Genomic DNA, 25345 nt, shown 5'->3' with positions numbered 1-25345 from the left:
CAGAGAGCAAGGCCCCCGGCAAGGAAGACACCAGATGCCACTGTGGGTGACACCATGAGCACGGGGTTCAGCTCTGTGTGCTTTGCCCTCCAGAGGCAGGGTCCAGACACACAGAGGCAGCCTGGGCATACTCACAAAGACAAGGGATGGGCTCCCCAGCAAGCACCCCAAATCCACAAACAGAACACAACAACCCTGGCACAAGCTCTTCCTCAGGGCGGACACACGAGGAATCCTGAAGCCGCGTGAGCAACAGGTGAGGTGGCCTCTGAACCCCTCCTGGTTCTAGGGTGTCTGGAAACTGACCAGAGCTCACCGCCTTCTGTCACCGTCAGCCACATTACTTCAAGAGCCTCCATGGGACCCCTACTTTTATTATCAACGTGGCTGCCAGCAAAATCCTATTTAAATGTAAGTCAAACCACAGCATGCCTCTGGCCAATTCCTAAGTCCTTCCGGCAGCCCTCAGGGGCCCCTCCGCAGACACCACGAGCTGTTGCCTGTCACCCACTGCTCTGGCCCACCTCCCGTCAGCCTCCCTGCTGCACTCTGGAGCGCGAAGCCTGCTCCCGCCTTGCGGCCTCTGCGCTTGCCATTCTTCCAGCTACAACAACTCTTCTCCCTTCTCCCAGGGACCCACCGTCTTCTGAGCTTTCCGGAAAACGCCACCCTGGGAAGCTACGTTGGTAAGAGCTAAAGCCAAGACACAGAGGCTTAAACAAGACAAGCTGAAGGCTGCTTCCGTTGTGGGTCCATGCTGACCGCTCAGATTCTTGACAATGGCCAGGCATCAGGAAAAGGGAGAGGCTGGGGTAAGTGTCATTTCACCCCTAGAGCAACATCCAGCACTCAGTCCCATGGCTATGCTAAACCACAAGAAGGCAGAAAATGCAGTCCAGATTTGTGGTCATCTTCTCCACTCTTACCATGGCAGAGGGAAAACAAATGCCAGGGCTGGGCACCATGGCTCATGCCTGGAATCCCAGTGCTTTGGGAGCTCGAGGCGGGAGGATCACCTGAGGTCAGGAGTTCGAGACCAGCATGGCCAATGTAGCGAAACCCCTATCTCTACTAAAAATACAAAAAATTAGATGGGCATGGTGGCAGGCACCTGTAATCCCAGCTGCTCGGGGGAGGCTGAGGGAGGAGAATAGCTTGAACCCAGGAGGCGGAGGTTGAAGTCAGCCGAGATTGTGCCACTGCACTCTAGCCTGGGCAACAGGGCAAGACTGTCTCCAAAAAAAAAAAAGCCAGCAAAAACAGAGAGCCAAGAATATGTGTGGAAGCTCCTCCCATGGCCGCCCCACGGATCCATCCAGGATCCCCCAGGCTGTTCAACAGCTCCTCCCCAGGACAGTTTGCTGGCTGAGTCCACACTACACAGCCTGCCTTGTCGCTGTGGCCAGGTGACTGTGTTCCTGTTCAGGAGACTTCTGAGGATGTGCTGGACGGCACTTCTAGGAAGTCACTCTAAAAGAAGAGGGGAGCTCTCCCTCCCCACCCTCCTCAGTCTGGCTGGAACGCAGCTGAGAAGAGGAGCGCACGCCTGGACACTGGGAGAGTTCTGGACCGAGCAAGAAAACACACAACCTATATTCACAACTTAGTTACTACACTTCACTGGCCACAATTTCAAGAGTAAGTTATGAAAAACAGTAAGTAGTTCCATTTATTCAGGCAATTCTGTACCTAGAGATGCCACTGGCCTGCTCACAGGCCATGTTTGGAGGAAAGGTAGACAGTGAGGATTATTATTAGCTAGGTAAGAAGCAAAGAGCTGTGCAGCCAGGAAACAAGCAGGTGGGGTGATGAACAGCAGGACATGAGGGTAAGGACCAAGACCACCTCTGCCCTGCTATGATCACACAGACTCTCTATGGAGCCCGGGAGAGCTCAGCCAGCCTCACCCTGTCTCACCTCCCCCCCGCTCTTTTTTTTTGAGACAGGGTCTTATTGAACACACATGTTGCACAGGCTGGAGTGCAGTGGTGTAATCTCTGCTCACTGCAACCTCCACCCCTGGGCTCAAGCGATTCTCCTGCCTCAGCCTCCAGAGTAGCTGGGATTACAGACGCCCCACCACCATGCATGGCTAATTTTTGTATTTTTAGTAGAGGTGGGGTTTTGCCATGTTGGCCTGGGTGGTCTTGAACTGACCTCAAGTGATCCATCTGCCTTGGCTTCCCAAAGTGCTGGGATTACAGGTGTGAGCTACTGTTCCCGGACCCCTTCAGGCATCTTTTACATGAGTCACAGTGATTTCTAGAAAAACAGCAACTCAGATCTGTGATTTACTGCTCTGACACCTCAGTGGTGCCTCACTGCCCATAGGTGAGTTCAAACTGCTTGGTACATGTGGTTGCAGAGAACGCTGTGACCTCTGAGACCCGCCTGCACCCACCGAACAGCTCATAGACTGGGTGGCAGCATTCCACCCACTGCTCCAGTTAGACGGCCCCTGCTTCTCCAGTGGTGAGGACAGGCATGCAGAGTTCATCCATGCCTAAACCGACCAGGCACAGCATCTCCCTGGCCACATGTCAGGTCCCCTCCTTGCTCCTGGTGGTGATCTGTTCGCGTGAGGCCTCATTCTGCTGCCATCATTTTGCAGCCATAGAGGAAGCCAGGCCAAAAAGGAACCAGCACAGAGAAGCCCACGAAAGCCCAGGAAAGGGCAGAGAAATAGCTCACACAGCACATAAAGCTCCCGCCTGTGTCAGTTTTTGGCTCACAAAGCGCCTTTGGTTAAGCCAGTTTGAGCTGGGATTTCTGTGCTTGCATCCACATGTATGCACGCTCTTCTTGGCTAAAGCCTGCACGACTCTGCAGGGCGGCCCCTGGCTCAGCAAGCTTCTGCCCTGCCGGCTGCTCTCCCAGTCCCTGCCTCTGTCTGCTCCCTCTGCCACCTCACTCCGCAATGTCTCCTGGGTCATCCTACCTGACTTTAGAAAAGTCTCCTCCAGCCGGGCACGGTGGCTCATGCCTGTAATCCCAGCACTTTGGGAGGCCGAGGTGGGTGGATCACCTGAGGTCAGGAGTTCAAGACCAGCCTGACTAACATGGAGAAATCCCGTCTCTACTAAAAATACAAAAATTAGCCGGGCATGGTGGTGTGTGCCTGTAGTCCTAGCTACTCGAGAGGCTGAGAGGCAGGAGAATCGCTTGAACCCGGGAGGCAGAGGTTGCGGTGAGCCGAGATCGCGCCATTGCACTCCAGCCTGGGCAACAAGAGCAAAACTCTGTCTCAAAAAAAAAGAAGAAAAGAAAAGAAAAGTCTCCTCTAAAGACCTCTGACCTCCTCCTGCCAGATAGAATTGTCTGCTTTTTTCCTTTATGCTTAACACAGCCTGATTATTTTTCAAAATATTTTTTGAGACAGGGTCTCGCTTTGTTGCCCAGGCTGCAATCAGTGCGGTGGCGCGATCTCAGCTCACTGTAGCCTTGAACTCCTGGGCTCAAGCTCACCTCCTGCCTCAGCCACTGAATAGCTGGAACTACAGGCACACACCACCTTGTCTGGCCTCAATTTTATTTCTTACCACATTTGTAACAATTACGTGCTTGCATGTCTGTCTGTCCTACCAGCTATGTGAGGAAATGAGAGCTGATCTCCGCACAGGGCCTGGCACACAGAAAGGATTCACTGAAATAATACGCTCCACGGCATGGAAGGAGGACTATGACATACAAATCCAGGTCACACTCATGTCAGGAGCCACACACCAAAGACATTGATATATCTATGTCATACCATTCTAATTAACTAGATCCTGAAATTCAAAGGTACACCAAGGTTGGGCCTGGTGGCATGCACCTGTAATCCCAGCACTTTTGGAGCCCAAGGCAGGAGGACTGCTAGAGCCCAGGAGTTTGAGACCAGCCTGGGCAACATAGTAAGACCTTGATGCTATGAAAAAGAAAAAGCAAAAATTAGCCAGGTGTGGTGGCACTTGCCTGTGATCCCAACTACTCAGGAGGCTGAGGTGGGTGGTTTACCTGAGCCCAGGAGTTTGAGGCTGCAGGGAGCTATTACCACCCTACTGCACTCTAGCCTGGAAGACAGAGCAGGACTGTCTCTTAAAAAAAAAAAAAAAGTAAAGAAATAAATGGTATACTCAAAAGCAGATGATTCATGGCAATATCATCCACATACTATAAGCACATTAGTTAATGTGCAAGCTATATTTAAAAATGCTAAATTTTATTTTATTAAAAAAGAGGACAGACAGGAAGATAATGTTTGTATTAGTTATACTGATGACCAAAGCTTTTCTGTTGAGCATCCTGCTACGTCTTACTTAACTGTGTTTTGGAAGATGAGGTCTAACCTGGCGAGGTCATCTTCCTTTCAACTGAGCCACAGGAGTGATGCTCATGGGGCGTCTGCTGTCTGTGACCGGCAGCGGATAGCAGTGGCCATGCATGGCAAGGGGCCAGTGGGGAAGGCGGCTAGGCTGCCTCCTCTGTGGAAAGCGAAGATTTCCACCCCCCACCCCGGCCCACCCTGCTCCTCAGAGGAGAGAGGCCCGTCACAAGGTAATCACCAGACACAGCCTTTTTCCTCCTCTTTTTGTTTCTACCTCTGACTAGAATGGCAAGAAAAAGCAAGACAGCAAAGGGTACAGGGAAGCGCCTAGTACCTGGCCGACAGCAATTCTCAAAGCAGCTGCAGCTCTTCACAGGAGACTGTCAAGTGCTGTCAGTTGGGGAAGAAAGAAAAGCAAAAAAACAAGGCGATGAAGCATCACCCTAGAAAAACTTTTGACACTCAGGAAAAGATTCGAAGAGAAACAAGGGTCTACTGCAGGGGTGGGGGAGGGAGCCTGGTAACAGTGTTCAGATGGGTATGGTCTTTCAGTTTTGCTGTAATTGTGTATTTTGACAACAATGACTACTAGGGTCCTACTATCTAGCTATTTTAATAAAATGCTCCATCATTTTTTTTGAAGAATAAAAAGTGCAAATGTATAAAGCATAGAAATAACAAACAGTCATGCACCCACCAACCAATAAATAAGAATTTCACATCATCTCTGCATTTGGTTATTACAGTCTTTACACATGCATTACTGGCTTCAACAGTATATTTTCTGTATCTTCACAAAGTCTCGTGGTCTGAAGCCAGGAGATAAGATCAAACCAAAGGGATGACTACTGACCCACCTGTGGCCACCTTACCCTAATCACCCGCCAAGTGCACGTCTAGATTAAAAGCTCGCTCGCTGGGGACAGGCTCATGTTTGGTCTTCTTCACTGCTGTATCCCCAGCATGTAGCACCATGTCTTACATGGTAGGTGATCCATGAATGCAGAATAAATGAATGAGTGAGTGAAGAAAGGGAGAAATCCGGCCCAAATTTCTCACAGTGATTACCAAGATGATGTGGCCTCAGGCACACCATAACTGCTGTGGGCTTATTTCCATAGTGTGACAATACAAGGGCTTGACTTCCTAAATTGGGAGGTCCCATCCAGCACTGACACCCTGCACCGATGACCAGGGCAAAGACAGAAGCCTGTCAAAGCTGCTGCACCACGCCGAAACCCAGACAGAAGGCTCAACTCTATATCATCATCCCCGACGCTTCTGTTTCCTTCTTTGGAAAATCCTCAATTTCCATCCAAGTTCTAAATGAACGAGAATCTTCTTTCTCAGACTGTGTGAGTTTATGGGGAAAAGGTGTAAACCTCAATTTCACACTGAGATATGGACATGTATTTCCCAATTGTTTCTTACATCCCTGCTCTTTAGATTAAAATTTCCTTTCTACTGCAACCACATCTTCCACTTTCTCTTGATTCTTTTACCTTAACTGTTAAAGTTAACTTGAGAAGGAATGTGCAGATGCAAAGGGGCTAGTAAAAATGTCATCCTTAAGATGCCCCGGAGGATATTAACAGTTATAGGCAAAAGCCTGAGGAGAAACAGGCTATTTGCAGGGTCTCAATGTATCTCCCTAAGATATGTGTTAACAACAGAGAAAATACTGACTTCCCAGTGGAGAAAGCTGGCCAACAGTGCCTCAACCAAGCGACCTAGGTTTGCAGCACCAGCCGCTGGACAATATCACACACTTCCTGATCAGCTGATCTGAGCAGGGCTCAACGGCACGCTTGCGGTTTCTGTGCCAAAAAATGCATCCCCTCATCCTAATGATGAGAAAATACCACAAACCCAAACAGGAATATTCTACACAAGACCTGTCCAGTGCTCTAGACATGTCAAGGTCATGAAAGACAAGGAAAGATTAAGAAGCTATCATGGACTGCAGGAGACCAAGGGGACACAAAGACTAAACACAATGGGGGACTCCAGGCCAGAACCCAGCAGACAGGAGTGCTAGAGGAACTGGCAGACAGGAGCGCTAGAGAAACCGGCAGACAGGAGCGCTAGAGGAAAGATGGGTCACATTCAGACAAGGTCTACAGTTAACTGATGCTTTCATACCGATGCCAACTTCTTAGTTTTAATAGTTGTACTGTGGTTGTGTAAAATGTTAACATTAGGGGGACTTGGGGGAAGAATAAGGAAATTGAACTGAGGGGACTATGAGCAGACTATATAGCACCTTTCAGATAAATGAGAAAAATAAAAACTACTCTGCAGGAAAAAGATGGGTAAAAGACATGAATAGGGCGGGGTGTGGTGGCTCATGCCTGAAATCCCAGCACTTTGGGAGGCCAAGGTGGGTGGATAACTTGAGGCCAGGAGTTCGAGACCAGCCTGGCCAACATGGTGAAACTCCATCTCTACTAAAAAATATAAAAATCAGCCGGTGTGGCTGGACGCGGTGGCTCACGCCTGTAATCCCAGCACTTTGGGAGGCCGAGGCAGGTGGATCACAAGGTCAGGAGATCGAGACCATCCTGGCTAACATGGTGAAACCCCGTCTCTACTAAAAAAAAAAAAATACAAAAAATTAGCTGGGGGCGGTGGCGGGCGCTGGTAGTCCCAGCTACTCGGGAGGCTGAGGCAGGAGAATGGCGTGAACCCGGGAGGCGGAGCTTGCAGTGAGCTGAGATCGTGCCACTGCACTCCAGCCTGGGCCACAGAGCCAGACTCGGCCTCAAAAAAAAAAAAAAAAAAAAAAAAAAAAAAAAGCCAGTGTGGTGGCAGGTGCCTACAGTCCCCACTACTCGGGAGGCTGAGGTGGGAGAATCACTTGAATCTGGAGGTGGAGTTGCAGTGAGCTGAGATGGCGCCACTGCACTCCAGCCTGGGTGATAGAGCAAGACTCCGTCTCAAAAAACAAAACAAAACAAAACAAAAAAACCAAAAAAAAACGACATTTCCAAGAGCAAAATATGAAAAACAATTCAAAAGTACCTCAGTGAAAGAAGGAATGGATCCTAGTATCTTTTCACAATGGAGCATCGGACAGCAGTAAAAAGGAAAGAACTGTAGCTATGTGCCTTGCGTGAAGAAATTCCAACATGCAGAGTGAAAAAGGTAAGTCACAGAAGCATATATACTACACAGTAAGAAATGACTTATACGAAGTTTAAGAATCAGTAAAACTCGGTGAAACCCCGTCTCTACTAAAAAATACAAAAAACTAGCCGGGCGAGGTGGTGGGCGCCTGTAGTCCCAGCTACTTGGGAGGCTGAGGCAGGAGAATGGCGTAAACCCGGGAGGCGGAGCTTGCAGTGAGCTGAGATCCGGCCACTGCACTCCAGCCTGGGCGACAGAGCGAGACTCCGTCTCAAAAAAAAAAAAAAAAAAAAAAAAAAAATTCAAGACTGTTGTGTTTACAAATAATAAATGGTTATTATGGCAAAATCATAAGAAGGGCAAAGGATTCATGACTTCAACTTGACTCTGGGTGCTCACGGGGCAAAGGGCTGTGAGAGTCAGAGGCATTTCTGGATACGCTGGGTGTGTATTAATATCAGCTGTGCACATTTGTGCTGGTTATCAGAAAAACTGTATGTTTTATTTTATATACGGTTCATGTTGAAAGGTAGGAAAAAAACAAAAGGCAAACAGGCAAAACTCCCCAAATTTTCTGGTTATAGATTCAGACCCTAAATGAGTCTAAATAACTGGGCTTTGTCAAGTTTTTAGACCTTAAAACGAAAGGAACAAATCTGAAGGGAACAACTGGGTGGGGTCGGATTTGCTTCCAAGGCGCTGATCTGAAAATGTTCGTAATTTGCCCACATCCACATGTCCAAAGCTGGGAAGCTGTGGTGAGGGGATATTTCCTACTATGAACAAGATCTCTAAAAAAAACTAAATTCCTTGGGTTGTGCCAATTGGGATGATTCTAAGAACCCTCCGTATTCCCAGAAGAAAGCTATTGATCTTGCCTAAGTGGCTCTTGCTCCCTCCCTCTTGAGCCTTTTATGTAGCATCTGCCTCTGTCCTGTGTTTTGCTTGTTGATCATTACAACTTACGGTGATTTAGAGCTTGCTTGGACTGTTACACAGTTTTTAAGGAAATTCAACTAACGGTCCAAAATAGTTATGTAAAAAACACACTACCAGGTGCCCAGAAAGAAGGCTTACTCACTCACCAGCTGAAACTCGCTCCTCCGGCTGAAAGCCTCCCTGATGCCAGAATCCCTCCAGAGTGCGCTCAGGGCCGGGACGTACAGCTGGAAGGTGGCAGGCTCCACAGGCAGCCCCGCCTTGTTCTCGAAGGCCATCAGGAACATCCCATGCTTCTCATTTTCAGAATACTGCCAAGGAATGCCAAGCTTATCTCGTGCATCAACAAGAACCCTTGAGCCCTAGAAAATAAAAGAAGTAAGAGAGGATTTGATTGCATTCCGAAGACTAAACCACACTAGAAAACCTCAAAATGGGTATGGATTGTCATAACACAGAAAATTCACAAGCTCTCAAATGTGCAGTCAGAGTCTGTCTCTTGGTTTGTTTGTTGTGGTGTGAAATGTCTTAACTCCTAGGAATATAACCTCACCGAGACAGATGCACATGGTCGAGGATGGTGGCTCACACTATGAGCCTACCCTTTGGGAGGCCAAAGAGGGAGGACTGCTTGAACACAGGAGTCTGAAACCAGCCTGGGTAACAGAGCAAGACCCTGCTTCTACAAAAAAAAAAATTAAATTAAAAACAGCTGGGCTTGGTGGTGGCACACCTGTCGTCTCAGCTGAGTAGGGAGGATTGCTTGAGCCCAGGAGGTCAAGGCTGCAGTTATCTATGATTATGGCACTATATTCTAGCCTGGGCAACATAGCAGGACCCTGTTTCAAAAAAAAAAAAAAAATAGAAAACAGATGTACATAAGCACCACAGAAAGAAGTCTGCATTTTGCCATCACTCATCTGCAAAGCTACTGGAAAAGAAACAACTGAGCAGGGAGGAGGTAGCAACAAATTCAGAAAATGTCACTGGAAAATGAAGTGTATCAGTAAAAAGTCAACTTTTTTTGTTTTTTTAGATGGAGTTTCACTCTTTTCGCCCAGGCTGGAGTGCAATGGAGTGATCTCGGCTCACTACAACCTCCACCTCCTGGGTTCAAGCAATTCTCCCGCCTCAGCCTCCCAGGTAGCTGGGATTACAGGTATCTGCCACCACGCCTGACTAATTTTTTATTTTTAGCTGAGATTACAGGCACCCACCACCATGCATGGCTAATTTTTGTATTTTTAGTAGAGACGGGGTTCCACCATGTTGTCCAGGCTGGTCTCAAACTCCTGACCTCAGCTGATTCGCCTGCCTCAGCCTCCCCACCAAAAAAACGTTTTAACAACTATAGTAGCCCCCATCCCTTATCCACAGCATAGGTTCCAAGACCCTCAGTGGATGTCTGAAATACTGAACAGTACCAAGCCCTACCTGTATTGTTTTTAAAGTTTAATTTATGAATTAGGCACAGTAAGAGATTAATAATAGGTAATAATAAAATACAACAATTATAACAATATACTGTCATGAAAGTTAAGTAAATGTGGTCTCTCCTTCTCTCTCTCTCTCAAATGTGGTACTACTGTCCGCGCCTATTTTCGGCTGGTGACTGGCTGCGGAAACGGGGGATGACTGTACTGCTACGAGTACTACCAGCGCTACTACTGTCATCGTCACTGAAATCTGGCAGCTCCTGTATTCCAGAAGACACAACTGCTTCTTCCAGCTTAAAATGGGTGGGAAAACATACAAATCCAGCAGTCACGAGACAGGAAAAGACTAAAATATGACAAGCCAAGTAGCCCGCCCACCAAAACGGGAGCCAGGGGATCATGTTCTAGATTTAACGTCACCATTGTTGTTGATGAGAAACTACTTTTCACTCTTCTGCTTATTTCCTCATTGTTAAAAATAAAGTTAATATTTTTCTGCCCCTTCTTACCTCAACAGGGTCAAGGGGATGAAGAAATAACCTAAACTAAAATAGTATTAGGGAATGCAGTCAGCCTTTGGAAAATATTCTGTCTCAGCAAAAACAGCACCCCCTGAGCAGTCAGGAGGTCTATTTCACCATTCTTAGACTAATGCTTCGAAATCCGCAAGGCAGTGTCTATGAGAACTTCCTGTGTTCTTCTGAGGGGCACGCTGCATACTCTCTGGTATGGTCCACGCTGTAGGATGTACAGAGTGGTCAAGGGCCCTGAGAAGGCAATCAAGTGCACATCTGTCCATCTGGAAAAGCTTTCTCATCTCAGAGCAATCTGGGGGACTCAGGCCAGCTGAGAGCAGCATCCCATCCTCCAGGACAGAGAATACCAGGGTCAGCTATTCACTAGGCACTTAACCTATGTTCTTCTTTTTTTTGGAGACAGGGTCTTTCTCTGTCACCCAGGCTGGAGTGCAGTGGCAAGAACACGGCTCACTGCAATCTTGACCTCTTGGGCTCAAGCGATCCTCACCCGCAGCCTCTTGAAGAGCTGGGACCACAGGCATGCCTCATTATGCCTGGCTAATTTTAAAATTTTTGTAGAGTCAGGGTCTCACTATATTGCCCAGGCTGGTCTCAAACTCCTGGGCTCAAGTGATCCTCTGGCCTTAGCCTTCCAAAGCGCTAGGAATGACAGGTGTGAGTCACTGCAGCCGGCCTTTTTTTTTTCCCCCTTTTTAAGTAACAGTTTTACTGTGCTATCATCCATGTACCATAGAACTCATCAATTTAAAGTGTACAAGTCAATGATTTTTAGTTGGTACTTATCCTGAAAAGCTTCATTTCTGACATCCAGGGCAGAGTAGATGAATCCATTCTGCCTCCTTCGTCTCTCTCCTGCAGCATCAATTTGGTGCCTGTAACTTCCGCTTCTGCCTTGAACCACTGAGTCAGATGTAATGATGACCAAAGAGTAGTTACACCTCTCCTCCAGACCCAGCTCACCAGGACGGTCTGCTTAGAGATGTTCCCCAAACCTCGTCTATCTGCCGCTGGAGACCATGCCTAGTTCCACCGATCCACAAACATTTGTTCAATGTATTCGTTTGTGGGGGAAACAAACTTTAAGAAACAGTATCTGACCCCCAGAAACTCAGAATCTGGCTAGAAAGACAAATATATGGATTAAAAAAAAAAAAAAAACCATCCATCATGATTTTAAAAAACCTCAGCAAACTAGGAATAGAGAAATTCTTCAGCCTCATAATAGTGAAAGATTGAATGCTTTCCCTCCAACACTAGGAAAAGACAAAGATGCTTATTGATTTGCGAATGTTGAACCAGCCTTGCATCCCAGGAATGAAGCCCACTTGATCATGGTGGATAAGCTTTTTGATGTGCTGCTGAATCCGGTTTGCCAGTATTTTATTGAGAATTTTTGCATCGATGTTCATCAGGGATATTGGTCTAAAATTCTCTTTTTTTGTTGTGTCTCTGCCAGGCTTTGGTATCAGGATGATGTTGGCCTCATAAAATGAGTTAGGGAGGATTCCCTCTTTTTTTATTGATTGGAATAGTTTCAGAAGGAATGGTACCAGCTCCTCCTTGTACCTCTGGTAGAACTCAGCTGTGAATCCATCTGGTCCTAGACTTTTTTCGTGGGTAGGCTATTAATTGTTGCCTCAATTTCAGAGCCTGCTATTGGTCTATTCAGGGATTCAACTTCTTCCTGGTTTAGTCTTGGGAGAGTGTAAGTGTCCAGGAAATTATCCATCAAGGAGAACTACAAACCACTGCTCAATGAAATAAAAGAGGACACAAACAAATGGAAGAACATACCATGCTCATTGATTGGAAGAATCAATATCGTGAAAATGGCCATACTGCCCAAGGTTATTTATAGATTCAATGCCATCCCCATCAAGCTACCAATGACTTTCTTCACAGAATTGGAAAAAACTGCTTTAAAGTTCATATGGAACCAAAAAAGAGCCCGCATTGCCAAGACAATCCTAAGTCAAAAGGACAAAGCTGGAGGCGTCACGCTACCTGACTTCAAACTATACTACAAGGCTACAGTAACCAAAACAGCATGGTACTGGTACCACAACAGAGATATAGACCATTGGAACAGAACAGAGCCCTCAGAAATAATACCACACATCTACAGCCATCTGATCTTTGACAAACCTGAGAGAAACAAGAAATGGGGAAAGGATTCCCTATTCAATAAATGGTGCTGGGAAAATTGGCTAGCCATAAGTAGAAAGCTGAAACTGGATCCTTTCCTTACCCCTTATACGAAGATTAATTCAAGATGGATTAGAGACTTAAATGTTAGACCTAATACCATAAAAACCCTAGAAGAAAATCTAGGTAGTACCATTCAGGACATAGGCATGGGCAAGGACTTCATGTCTAAAACACCAAAAGCAACGGCAGCAAAAGCCAAAATTGACAAATGGGATCTAATTAAACTAAAGAGCTTTTGCACAGCAAAAGAAACTACCATCAGAGTGAACAGGCAACCTACAGAATGGGAGAAAATTTTTGCAACCTACTCATCTGACAAAGGGCTAATATCCAGAATCTACAAAGAACTCAAACAAATATACAAGAAAAAAACAAACAACCCCATCAAAAAGTGGGGAAAGGATATGAACAGACATTTCTCAAAAGAAGACATCCATACAGCCAACAGACACATGAAAAAATGCTCATCATCACTGGCCATCAGAGAAATGCAAATCAAAACCACAATGAGATACCATCTCACACCAGTTAGAATGGCAATCATTAAGAAGTCAGGAAACAACAGGTGCTGGAGAGGATGTGGAGAAATAGGAACACTTTTACACTGTTGGTGGGATTGTAAACTAGTTCAACCATTATGGAAAAGAGTATGGCGATTCCTCAAGGATCTAGAACTAGATGTACCATATGACCCAGCCATCCCACTACTGGGTATATACCCAAAGGATTATAAATACTCTACTACAAAGACACATGCACACGTATGTTTATTGCGGCACTATTCACAATAGCAAAGACTTGGAATCAACCCAAATGTCCATCTGTGACAGACTGGATTAAGAAAATGTGGCATATATACACCATGGAATACTATGCAGCCATCAAAAAGGATGAGTTTGCGTCCTTTGTAGGGACATGGATGCAGCTGGAAACCATCATTCTTAGCAAACTACCACAAGAACAGAAAACCAAACACCACATGTTCTCACTCATAGGTGGGAACTGAACAATGAGATCACTTGGACTCGGGAAGGGGAACATCACACACTGGGGCCTATCATGGGGAGGGGGGAGGAGGGAGGGATTGCATTGGGGAGTTATACGTGATATAAATGATGAATTGATGGGTGCTGACGAGTTGATGGGTGCAGCACACCAACATGGCATAAGTATACATATGTAACAAACCTGCACGTTATGCACATGTACCCTAGAACTTAAAGTATAATTAAAAAAAAAAAAAAAAAAGAAAAGAAAAGACAAAGATGCCTACTTCTGCTACTGCTATTCCACACGGTACTGGAAGTTCTAGCCCGTGCAGTAAGGTAGGAAAATGAAATAAAAGATCATACAGCTCAGGAAAAGCAGTGGGGAAAAAAAAGAGAGAACAGATTAGACAGAAAAAAAAAAAAAACACACACACACAATTAAACCTATTTGCAGATAAAAAAAATGATCTATATAGAAAATCCCAAATTAATTTACCAAAAAAACTCCTAAACAAACGAAGCCGGAACAGTGGCAGGATATAACAACACACAAAATTCAATTGTCTTTCTATATACTAGCAATGAACACGTGGGAAGTGAAATGAAAAATGTACTACTAACCAGTCACTGAAATAATGAAATAGGTATAAATCTAACAAAATATGTGTAGGACTTACGTGCTGAAAACCGCAAAATGTTGATGAAAGAAATTTTTTAAATCTAATAGAGAGATATACCACAGTCACGAATTGAAAGATTCAACACAGTATCAATATCCTTAAATTGATAAACAGGTTTAGCGCAATTTCCATAAAATCCCAGCAGGATATTTTGTAGATATAAATACGATTATTTGAAAATTTGTATGAAAAAGCACTAAATTAGCTACAGCAACTTTGAAAAAGAAAAGTGGGAAGAGTCTCTCTGATTTTAAGACTTACTATATGGCCATGATAATCAAGACTGTGTGGTATTGCTCAGGTGACAGACACACAGATCAATGGAACATAACAGAGAACCCAGGGATAGTCCCTGATACCGCTAGCTGATTTTTATAAAGGTGCAAAAGCAATTAACAAGAGGAAGCCTGGTCTTTTGAACAAATGCTATTGGAGGAATTGGACTTCCATAGGCAAACAAAATCGGAGGGAGGGGAAAGAACCTTGACCTAAACCTCACAGCTTATACAAAATCAAATAAAAATGTAAAACAATGTATCACATAGGAGAGTATCTTCAGGATGTAGGGTGTGGTCAAAGTTCTTACATGTGACTCCAAATACATGATTCATACGAGAAAAATTATCAATAAATTGAACTTTATGAAAACTAAAATATTTTGCTTTGCCAAAGACCCTCTTAAGAGGCTGAAAAGAAGCTGTGAACTGGGGGAAAATGTTTGCCAACCACACATCAAACATACCTGACAAAGGACTCATTTAGAATATACAAGGACATTCAAAACTCAACAGTTAGGCTGGGCACGGTGGCTCACGCCTGTAATCCCAACACTTTGTGAGGCTGAGGGGAGAGGATCACTTGGGGCCAGAAGTTCGAGACCAGCCTGGGCAATATAGTGAGACCTTGTCTCTAAAAGAATACCAAACAAATTAGGCAGGCATGGTGGCGCACGCCGATAGTTCCAGCTACTCAGGAGGCTGAGGCATGAAGATCGCTTGAGCCCAAGAGTGTGAGGTTACAGTGAGCTATGATAGTGCCACTGCACTCCAGCCTGGGTGACAGAGCAAGACGCTGAGATACATACACACATACTCAACAGTTTAAAAAGCAAACAATCCAGTTAGAAAATGGGGCAAAATTCAGCAGGTCACAGAATGAAACGAAGAGGAAAAAAAATTTTTTTTAAAAGAAAATGAGCAAAAGACATGATGAGATATTTCACTGGAGCACATATGCAGACAGCAAATACACAAGTGAGAAGATGTTCAACATCACCAGACGTCAGGAAAAAGCAGATGGAGACCTCAGTAAGATACTGCTATACACCTGTTAGAACAGCTAAAAAACAAACCAAAAAAACCAGCGACACCACTAAGTGGAGGTGAGGATGCAGAGACACCGGACCTCTCCTACACTGCTAGGGGGAATGTCAAATGGTACAAACTAGAAAACAGTTGGGTGGATTTATGACTACTAAAAATGCAACTCCCATACAGCCTAGCAGCTGTACTTGGGTATTTATCTCAGAAATAGGAAAGCTGAGTCCACACAAAACCCTGTAATGTTCACAGCAGCTTTGTTCATCATACCCCACACTGGAAACAAGCTGTGGTGAGCCATACCATGGACTAATTACCCAGCGATCAACAGGAATTCACTACGGGAATGCAATAACTTGGATAGAGCTCCAGGACATTATGTTAAATGAAAAGTCAATCTCAAAAGATCACGCGCTATGCGGTTCTGTTTACATAACATTCTTGAAGTGACAAAATTACAGAGATGGACAAGAGATTCATGGTTGCCAGGGGTTAGTAAAGGGAAAGATGGGGGGAGAAGTGACTAGAAAGGAGAAGCACGAGGGGATCTTTGTGGTCTGGACTGTGGTGGTGGTTACAGAAACCTACACAGGTGAGGAAAGGGTACAGAACCACACACACACTGTCCCAAAGCCCATTTCCTGACTTCAACAGCATACTGAAATCACGTATGTCATAACTACTGGGAAAAACTGCATGCCTCTCTGTACTATCTTTGCAACCTCCTGTGAACCTATACTTATTTCAAAATAAAAAGTTTTAAAAAAGTTAACTAGCAACTACGGCAACGTAAGTTCCAACTATGTGATGTCGGGAGGGAACGTTAGCAGAGGCCAAAGGAAAAGAGGTAGTAGGACAAGGTGAGGCTTGCTCAAATCCTAACTGGAGAAGGGTCTCAAACTGAGCTTTCAGAAGTGTGGGTTCATCTGAACGAGTGGCGGCGGTGGACTGGAATCCAAATGTGACTTGAATAAACTCTCCACCTCCCTTCCTCCCAGCTCCCCCACTGTGATTCCTCCTCTGGGTCCTCATCTCCCCACTTCCTTTGACTACACCACACCAAACTCCTGCCTTCCCAAAAGGACAAAACCAAAAAGGCTCAAGTACACAAGGAAACAAAGGCAATTCCTCTTTCCCCCACTATGCACAACAAAAACTATCTTGGCACAGAGAAGGTAGCACACAGATTTCTCTGGCGAGGTCTCGGGCAAAGGGTCTCAGTGCCTTTGTACAAGTCATAAAAACACTCTCCATCGTCCAGGCAGATGCAGCCGAGCCTGGAAACGGCGGCTTGGATGGGGTTTCAGCCTCCACTGCCCTCCCAATCGAGTTACCAACCCTCCCGCTATCTGGCAAGGCCCTGCTCATCCACCTTCAATACAGAAATTGGGTCTGATCCACCAGGTATCTATTCAGGTGCTATTTTTACACATGAAAAGTTTAACTTCACAAGGAGTACAAGCTCACTCAGAATTCAATCGATAACCCCTAGGAATTTGCATTTTTATATGTCAAAGACAAAGTCAGGGGGCAAGGCCGGACTTAGAAGACCAAAGGTCACTTATGAAAACTGCAGCACTGCATAAACCAGGCCTTCCCCAACTATTGGGGTGAACACAGGCTTGGCTTAAAAACACACACAGGCAAAACCGGGCCATACAACAGCAGTCTATTCCCACCGCACAATCCGCCCAAGCAGGCTGGAGCCGGTCCAAATGAACTGGACCCAACCACCAGAAAAGACTCCTTTCTCTTTTTCAAAACCCAAGAAAGGTGGCTAAATGACTGATGAGCTTTGAATTACAACAGTTAACTACAGTCCATTTTCTATACCTTTTCCCCTTCCTTTGAAGGAAAAAAGGCATAAAAAAAAGATGTCTCTCTTTTGCCCTTTTACGTTTATTCTAGTCAAAAACTGCTCTCTGACAACTTTGTTCTGAAAATCCAAATCTGAGTTCCAGGAAAGCTTTCTACCTGGGGATATCTGGCTAAATTCTGAGTCCCTTTTTTTTTTCCTTTTTAGAGAGAGATGTAAGCTCTCTCTGGAGTTTAAAGCCTGTAGCAATAATATATTTACCGTACTGTTGCAGAATGGATAGTTACACATTTCACCATCATCATATAGAGTTACTAAAGTCTTAAAAGTAAAATACTAGTATAGGAGGCATATTATAATAATAAACCTGTTACTCCTATCCTTTCCCCATAAAAGACCAATTTTCTAAAACACAAAAGCCAAGAAAATCCTAAAACTCACATACACTTAAAAAAAGCAAGGAAGACAACTCACTCAAGTCTCTTTAATAGCTAAGAGAAAAATCCTGTTTTCAGTAATGGTGCTACTGAAGTATTAATTGTTGGAATAATCCTATATTTTATTTGATTACCCAAATATAAACAGTTAAAGTCTCCAACAGTTGATGACTTCATCTCAATACAATGTCACACTTCACACTGTTCGGAGAGCGTATTTTTAAGACAACTTAGAAATCCAGCAATTTAAACTTCTAGTCAAAGAATAGATTCCCTCTCTGCTGGGGATGGCGATTTTTTTAGGGGGTGGGGTGGGGTTCAATTCCGCTGGATAAAGACCAAAAATTGCAAATCCTGTTATCTCATTTCAAAATAGATTGTTAGTTTAGCCCCTAATCAAACCAAATCTTTTAAGATTAGTCATTCCTTAGTAAAATCTTCCCACAATAAATACCAAAGCTACGACAGACATAAAATGCTGTAAGATAATATGAGCCTTTTTTTACAAGATGAAACAGTTCCATTAAGACAAATTGAAGATTTTGGATGTTCACTCGGGCAACAGCATGTGGACTTGGAAAGCTCTGCTTTTTAAAAACCCACTCGGCTGAGTTGTTTGCTTTTGGCCACCATCCAAATAAAAGAAACGCTGCCAGAAGTGTAAACAGGATGCATTTCTTTACATTGATGAATCCAGCGAGCAAAGGCAGCGCCTCTTAGTTCCTCTCGAAAACTGAAGTGCAGGATACCTTTTAATGTAAAGCTCAGCGAGAAACTGATGAAGGGAGGCAGTTAAGCCGTCAAATCAGCCATCAGAGCCTCTGCCATTTCACAGCGCAGCCCTGGCCCCACCACAACTCCGCAGGTTTGCCTTCTGGAACAAATGCACTGTTGTACCGGATCAGGTGTATCATTTCTCTAAGAAAGCCCCCTCTTGGCTCTGCCAGTGACTATACCGAGGGCTCACCTCACGCAAAGAAAAGTGGTGGGTAATGAATGGAGAAAAACCCAAAAGGCGGTAAACTTGGCTCCTGCTCTGGGAGAACTTTCAAAACAAGCACAGCAGCACGACAGAGCCCGAGCAGATAAGCCACAGCCTCAGATGCACAGTACAGAGGCCAGCCCCATAACCGGAAGGACAGGACCGTCGGAGGACGGCCCGAACCGCCACCGCTGGCGAGGCCGCGCTCACAGACAGGCTGTGGAGAGCTAAGAAATCTGTGTAAGAAACGGGACAGTCGAAGGCTTTGGAAAAGGAGAATGGCAAGGTCCGAGGCTGCCTGCAGGTTCCGTGGTGGGTGGGATGGGCGGCAGGGAAGGAGCAGCTAAAGCAGGAGAGTGATCAAGAGCCCCCAAGTGCTCTCAACAAAAGATGGAGAGATCCAAAACCAGGAATTCAGCAAACTTGCAGAGCAGGGAGGCAGTGAGGGCCCTGCTGTGTAGGCACAATACCCACCAGTTCTCCCAAGTCAGGTCCACAGGAGGGGATGGTTTGGAAGGGGTGACACTTAGGTAGGTTTTCAACAAATTTAGTTCAGTTGGACAGTGGGAAATCCAAGCTAAGCTTTTCAAGAGGAGATGGAACTGCAGAGAAAACTCTGGGGTTAGGAAGGGCACAGGAGAAGCAAACTATCATTAGCTGTTTTCAGCTGCCTTGAAAAGGTTTTCCTGAAAGTCCAAAAAAAAAAAAAAAAAACCCAACTCCAAACCAATCCAGATTTCCCCAGATCTCCTGAACTGGAAAGTGAAAATCCAGGCTCCGTTTCAAAACTCAAAAGCCAGCAGGCTGGAAACTTCTGGAATCATCTCCCCGGTCCCCGCCGCCAGCCACGGCCACGGGCAGACCAACTTCTGCCTCTCCTGTTCTTCCAGAGGTCAGGATAAGCCTCGGAATCTCCCTTCACTACAAATTTCACTACATGACAAACACCAGTACAAGGGGAAACAAAATCATCCCGTGAAGTACAGAAAATACCAGCAAAACTTGAGCGCACATACACCAAATATCATTCTAAGGGGAAAAAGCCTGCACACACTATCAACAGGTAACAGCTTCGTGTGCCAATTCAGTGTTTTCGAAATTCAAGTCAGGATCTGCACTGTGGAATAATTTACTAGGTATTTTAAAAAGGAAAAGAAAATACTGGTAACGAAATAGACTGCAAATAATAAAGGTAAGTGTTGTACAGAATTTGTTTCAGGTAAAATCGATGTTCATATATACGGAGAGACAGCTACATATAGAAGGGGGTGTGTGTGTATGCATAAACACATATGCACGTACAGACACTGCGTTCCTCTGGACTACGGTTTGAGTGCCACTGGGCCCGACTCTTGTAGATGAGAAGGCTACAAGGCTGGCTTTGCTTGGTCCCACCACTTCAAAGCCAACAGGACTGGGCTGAGTGGCAAAAGTCCAAACAGTAACAAGTTGGGTTTTGTGAAAAACTGATGAGTGCAAAGAAACTGTGTGAGGAGGTGTGAGAAAATGGTGAAATCTTTGTCCTTTGGGGGGCAGTGTCACTAGGTTGGTTTTGATTAAACATATTCTTGGCCCATTCATGGGGGTTGTCTTGAATTGCATGGTGAGGTCTGGGAATCACAGAGCTACCACTCAACGTTTTCTACCACTAAGGACCTTGAAGAGGGCTGGGCGTGATGGCTCACACCTATAATCCTAGCACTTTGGGAGGCCGAGGCAGGAGGATCCCTTGAGCCCAGGAGTTGGAGAACAGCCTGGACAACTTAGGGAGACCCTGTCTCTATTAAAATAAACTAAAAAAAAAAAAAAAAGACATTGAAGAGGATACAAAGCTAATGTTCATTTTAGAAAGACTGCTTTTGATTATCAAACATGATGTGTGCAGTGTGTGGTGGTGGTGGCACCCCCATGCAGTGTTCTTTAGAACCCTCCTCCTGATCCAACCTGATCAAGTTGGGGCCTCAGTGCATTGTGGTAAATAAAGGCCCAGAGCCTTTCCACAAAGCCTTTAAATACTGGCCAAGGTGCCAAATAAATGAGCAGATATAGACATGCATAAAATTCATGCCAGTCTATCAACCAAAAGGCTGCTTCACGGAGGTCATAACAATCTGCATTGTGCATGGGACTAGTGCCTGTCATGTGAATGACACTGTGTTAAGTACTCACTGTCCATTAGCTCATTTAGTCTTTATAACTAACTCCGCAAGGGATAGTACTATGCCCATTTTACAAATGAGAAAATGGAAGCTCAAAATCACACAGCTATCAAGCCTGACCACCTGAGTTTAAGCTAGAGATTTTCTTTCTTTTTTTTTTTTGTAGAGACAGGGTCACACTGTGTCCTCCAGGCTGGAGTGCAGTGGTACAATCAAAGCTCATTGCAGCCTTGACCGCGTGGGCTCAAGCTAGAGATTTTTCAGCTCTGTTCTATACTGCTATGGGAGTGTCTGGAGAGATAAGGGAGCAGAGAAACAGGCAGGAGGCAGATGTCTGGGCTGCTGCCTGTTCTAACGCAGCTTACAGCAGGCATGGAGACTAGAGCCAGAGCTGAATTGACCTCTGAGGACCCAATACTTCTGATGTTCTCTAGAACATTTTTTAAAAATCGTAATTAAAATCTGGAAGTATGGGATATGCTGTTAAGCCTGGCTACGTTAGGAGACATTTTGTGAATTCAGACACTACTCGAGTCTGATCTCTCCAGACACTGAAAACACTCACTCATCTACACTATCTCAGCAGCCCAGCAAGAGACCATCTAACGGTGGCTCTGTCCCAGCCACGAGGGCCACTGAGGAGTGGACATGAGGCCCAGCTGAACTGAGAGGTATTATAAATACATACCGGATTGCAAAGACTTAGTACAAAAAGAACATGTAAACTTCTTTTAATTGTTTATACTGATTACATGTGTAATTGTAATATTTTGGATATACTGGATTCAATAAAATACACTATTAAAATCATTTTTCTTTTGTTCTTTCTCCTTAACGTGGCTACTAGAACATTTGAAGTACACATGTGCCTTACATTTGTGGCTCACATTATATCTGCTATCAGACACCACTGCTGTAGGATAATATTTCTAAAAGAATTTGTCTTGGTCAGGTGTGGTGGCTCACGCCTGTAATCCCAGCACTTTGGGAAGCCAAGGCGGGCAGATCACCTGAGGTCAGGAGTTTGAGACCAGCCTGGCCAACATGGTGAAATCCTATTTCTACTAAAAACACAAAAATTAGGTGGGTGTGGGCACAGTGGCAGGTGCCTGTAATCCCAGCTACTCGGGAGGCAGAGGTTGCAGTGAGCTGAGATTGCACCACTGCAGCACTCCAGCCTGGGGGATACAGCAAGACTCTGTCTCAAAGAAAAAAGAATTTGTCTCTTTCTGTTTATAAAAGTGTATTTTTAGTGCAAAAAATAGAGGAAATATAGAAATACATAAAGAAGAAAATTAAATCCTTAAAAATATCACTACCTAGAAATAACTTATTAACACCTAGGAATGTTATCTGTCTTATTCTTTACAGAACATTTTATAACACTGTAAAAATTTTCTAGCAAAGTATCATAAACACTTTCCTATGTCATTTAAGATTTCAAGATCTGTAATGGCTGCAGAGTAGTCCAACAGGTGGGACGTGCTAAGATTAAGGAAACCTCCATGGCTGGACATCGGAATGCTTTCCAGTGTATGGAAAGAATAAACAACAATGCAAGGAACTCCTTGACCCATCCCTATCTTCACATATATGGCTATTTTCTTGTGACAAATTCCTAGATGGTGAATTACAAAACTGCTGGGTCAAAAAAGTATACACATATTTTTGAGACTTTTGATAAATGTTACTAAACTGTTTTCCAGAAAGGTTGCGCCAATTTACACGTGTGTGTTTAATAACTTGGAAATTTTCCTTTATTTTCCCCCAAGTTGTTTTTCAGTTGATTCATTTGCTTCACAAAAATTGTCCTCCAATAATACCTAAGCAGTCATATCCTCAAACCACAGCTCAAAAAGAAATCAGGATAACGAGCAACTGAAAATGAGGAAAATTTAGTGTATGTATATTGACAACCCAAAATTAGAAAAAATGGAATAGACATTTAGCTTCTATACTTCAAATAAGCTTTTATACTGATTTTTATATATTTATTTTCCTCTAAGTCCCATTATAATACAATAGATAAAATAAAGTACCAATTTGTAATAAAAATGCTTAAATTTCACAAGCAGGTTTGAATTTCTAGTCTCTTGTTTCCAGTAAGAAAACTAGGCTCAGTCAACACTTTCAATAAAATTTTTCATGAAGGTATAAAGAACAATTTAAAACATTTAGCCTGAGTTCTAGAAGTTTCAAAATCAAGAAAGCCTTGAATTTGATGAGATTTACTATTAATTACTGTCTCCGTAAACGGACATCTCTTTGAATTAATGAGCAATAAAATAAGGTATAAGAGAAAAAAAAAACAAAAAACTAGCCAGGGTAACACAGCAGCTTGCTCACTGTTTTCATCCCTTGCCTCTAAAACTATCTGGAGGAAAGTTCAAACTTGCGATAAGACCAACTGGAAAAAAGCTGGAAGAAGTTAATTTAAGTAGTAAATTACTACCACAGAAAATAAACTCAATGGCAACATAAACAGCACCAAAAATGCACTTGGACATGGCAATAAATTAAATATCAGCATCAGGCAGCCTCACTAAACAAGACGCTGCAGCATTTCAAATTAAGGGGCCAGTCTTAGGCACACACAACCGGAAGAGCAGCCACTGAGCTCATGAAACACTCGTTCGTGCAGAAACAGCTCTGTGCCCCGTGGAGGAGCGACGATGAATTATTAGGTGAAAGCACCAAAAGCTCTATCATCATTTTGGGCACTTCCTCCACTTAGGACTCAGGCTGCTGCTTAAAGAAGTCCTGCTCTGCAGGCATCCATCTTCTCTTCTAAGAACTGGATGGGTAACCGTTTAGACAGTTAAAAGGAAAACCTTAATTTATGCTTCATTTGCAATTACAGAGTTGGTCTCTGCAATTTTCATTATCTATTTCGGGAATCTGTGAACATGTTTCCCTCTCACACATACCCAACTCCCTCCTGTAAACAGTGACCATTACGAGCAGTGCTACCTGGCACCCACCTAGAGCAGTGCCTTCAGGGCTTATGGCCTGCACTTGGATTAAGCCAGAGCTGGCCTACACGGGCCCTGCTACCATGCTGCCTGGAAAAGTTGCTTCTGTACCCTCTGCAGATCAGTAAGGGTGGGGGCTGAGCTGACTGTGGCCTTGGAGCCTGTCTGTCCCTGTGGGCTGGCCACTGGCTGTAGGAGGAGAGTGCCCAGGTGCTGTGGGTTACTGTGGACCATCTGGTGGGCCTGAATTTGGATGGGATGGAGAGGGACCTGGGCTGCACAGGAGGATCTCACTCCCCACAGGTCACAGAAGAGCAGTGGCCTGCAGCTAGGGGAGATGCACCATCCCGAGCTCTGGCCCAGCCTGTCAGCCAATGCTGTGGTCCTACCTTTCAGAGACAGCTAGAATTTCCCTACTTCCTGCTGCTCTCATGGCTCTCACTTGGGTCCAGCCACCACCATCTCTCATTTGGATTATGCCAAGTCTAGCTGCATGGCTCATTTCATCAATGCTCAGTGAGGACTGGGGCAGGGGAGCTTCTCAGGGTGGCCTGCCCTTGGCCATCTTATCCAAAACTGCACCCCAGGCCCATCCTTCCCACACTCCAAGTTTGCTTTACTTCCTTGACCACTTCCGGCTGGCTATCTGCCTTCAGAGTCCACTCAGCATTTCCTGTACGATTCTCTCCCCACCGAGCACACACCCTACGAGGACAGGGCTCTGCTCTGTTCACACCCGTGTCCCCAGGGCTGGCACAGAGCAGAGGCTCTACCTGTTGGCAGGATGAACGAAGGGACCCTAGGCTCCTCATCCGCAAAGTAAGGGCAGCAGTCCTACCTCATACCTGCAGTGAGGAACACTGAAGTAGCAGGCATTTTATATTAGATATTAATTAGACCTGCCTTGTACCAAAGTTGATCAAAAATACAAACCAAACATCATTAGCGTTTCAACGTATTTTTCATTGGAAATTCCACCCTATGATAACTCATTATTGATGTTAAGACATAAATATTGGCCCATACTTTATTTGAAAAAAAAAGTTAGTTGTGCAATGGGTCTGAAAATTCCACTTAAAACTACCTCCTTTTCGTATGTCAAAGACAAAATTAAAAAGCCGGCTACTCTGGGTACACCACCTTTGGGGTAGCCCTGCTCCCCAAGGAGCAGTAAAATAAACATGAAAAAGCCTATTGACAGGAAAAGATCAAAAAGACAGCAGCTTAATTTACTGTGGTGGGTAAATTAAAACTGCAAGTGACTGACAGAGTTTAATAGAAGAAGCAATTTTCACGCATCTGTAAATATGTAAATATTTATGTAAATGTACATATTACTTAGTAATAAATTCATAGTGAAATTATGTAAGTATTGTTAGTAATAAATATTACTTTGTAATAAATTCTACGTAAATATTACTTAGTAATAAATTCATA

At 44.5% G+C, this 25345-nt stretch overlaps 1 protein-coding gene across 2 annotated transcripts in view; it reads right to left on the bottom strand.

The window, feature by feature from the left end:
• The window catches only part of GNA12 (G protein subunit alpha 12), a 116117-nt gene that overhangs the window by 56296 nt on the left and 34476 nt on the right, over positions 1 to 25345 (bottom strand). For both annotated transcript variants that reach the window (XM_033193782.1, XM_033193783.1), the window contains exon 2: positions 8518 to 8733. In XM_033193782.1, the coding sequence (XP_033049673.1) occupies positions 8518 to 8733 (216 nt within the window). The remainder of the gene's footprint in view (positions 1 to 8517; positions 8734 to 25345) is intronic.

Source organism: Trachypithecus francoisi, unplaced genomic scaffold (genome assembly GCF_009764315.1).
Source record: "Trachypithecus francoisi isolate TF-2019V2 unplaced genomic scaffold, Tfra_2.0 Lachesis_group4, whole genome shotgun sequence".
Lineage (NCBI taxonomy): Eukaryota > Metazoa > Chordata > Mammalia > Primates > Cercopithecidae > Trachypithecus > Trachypithecus francoisi.
Note: the sequence above shows the minus strand (reverse complement) of the source record. Positions and strands in the feature narration are given on the sequence as shown.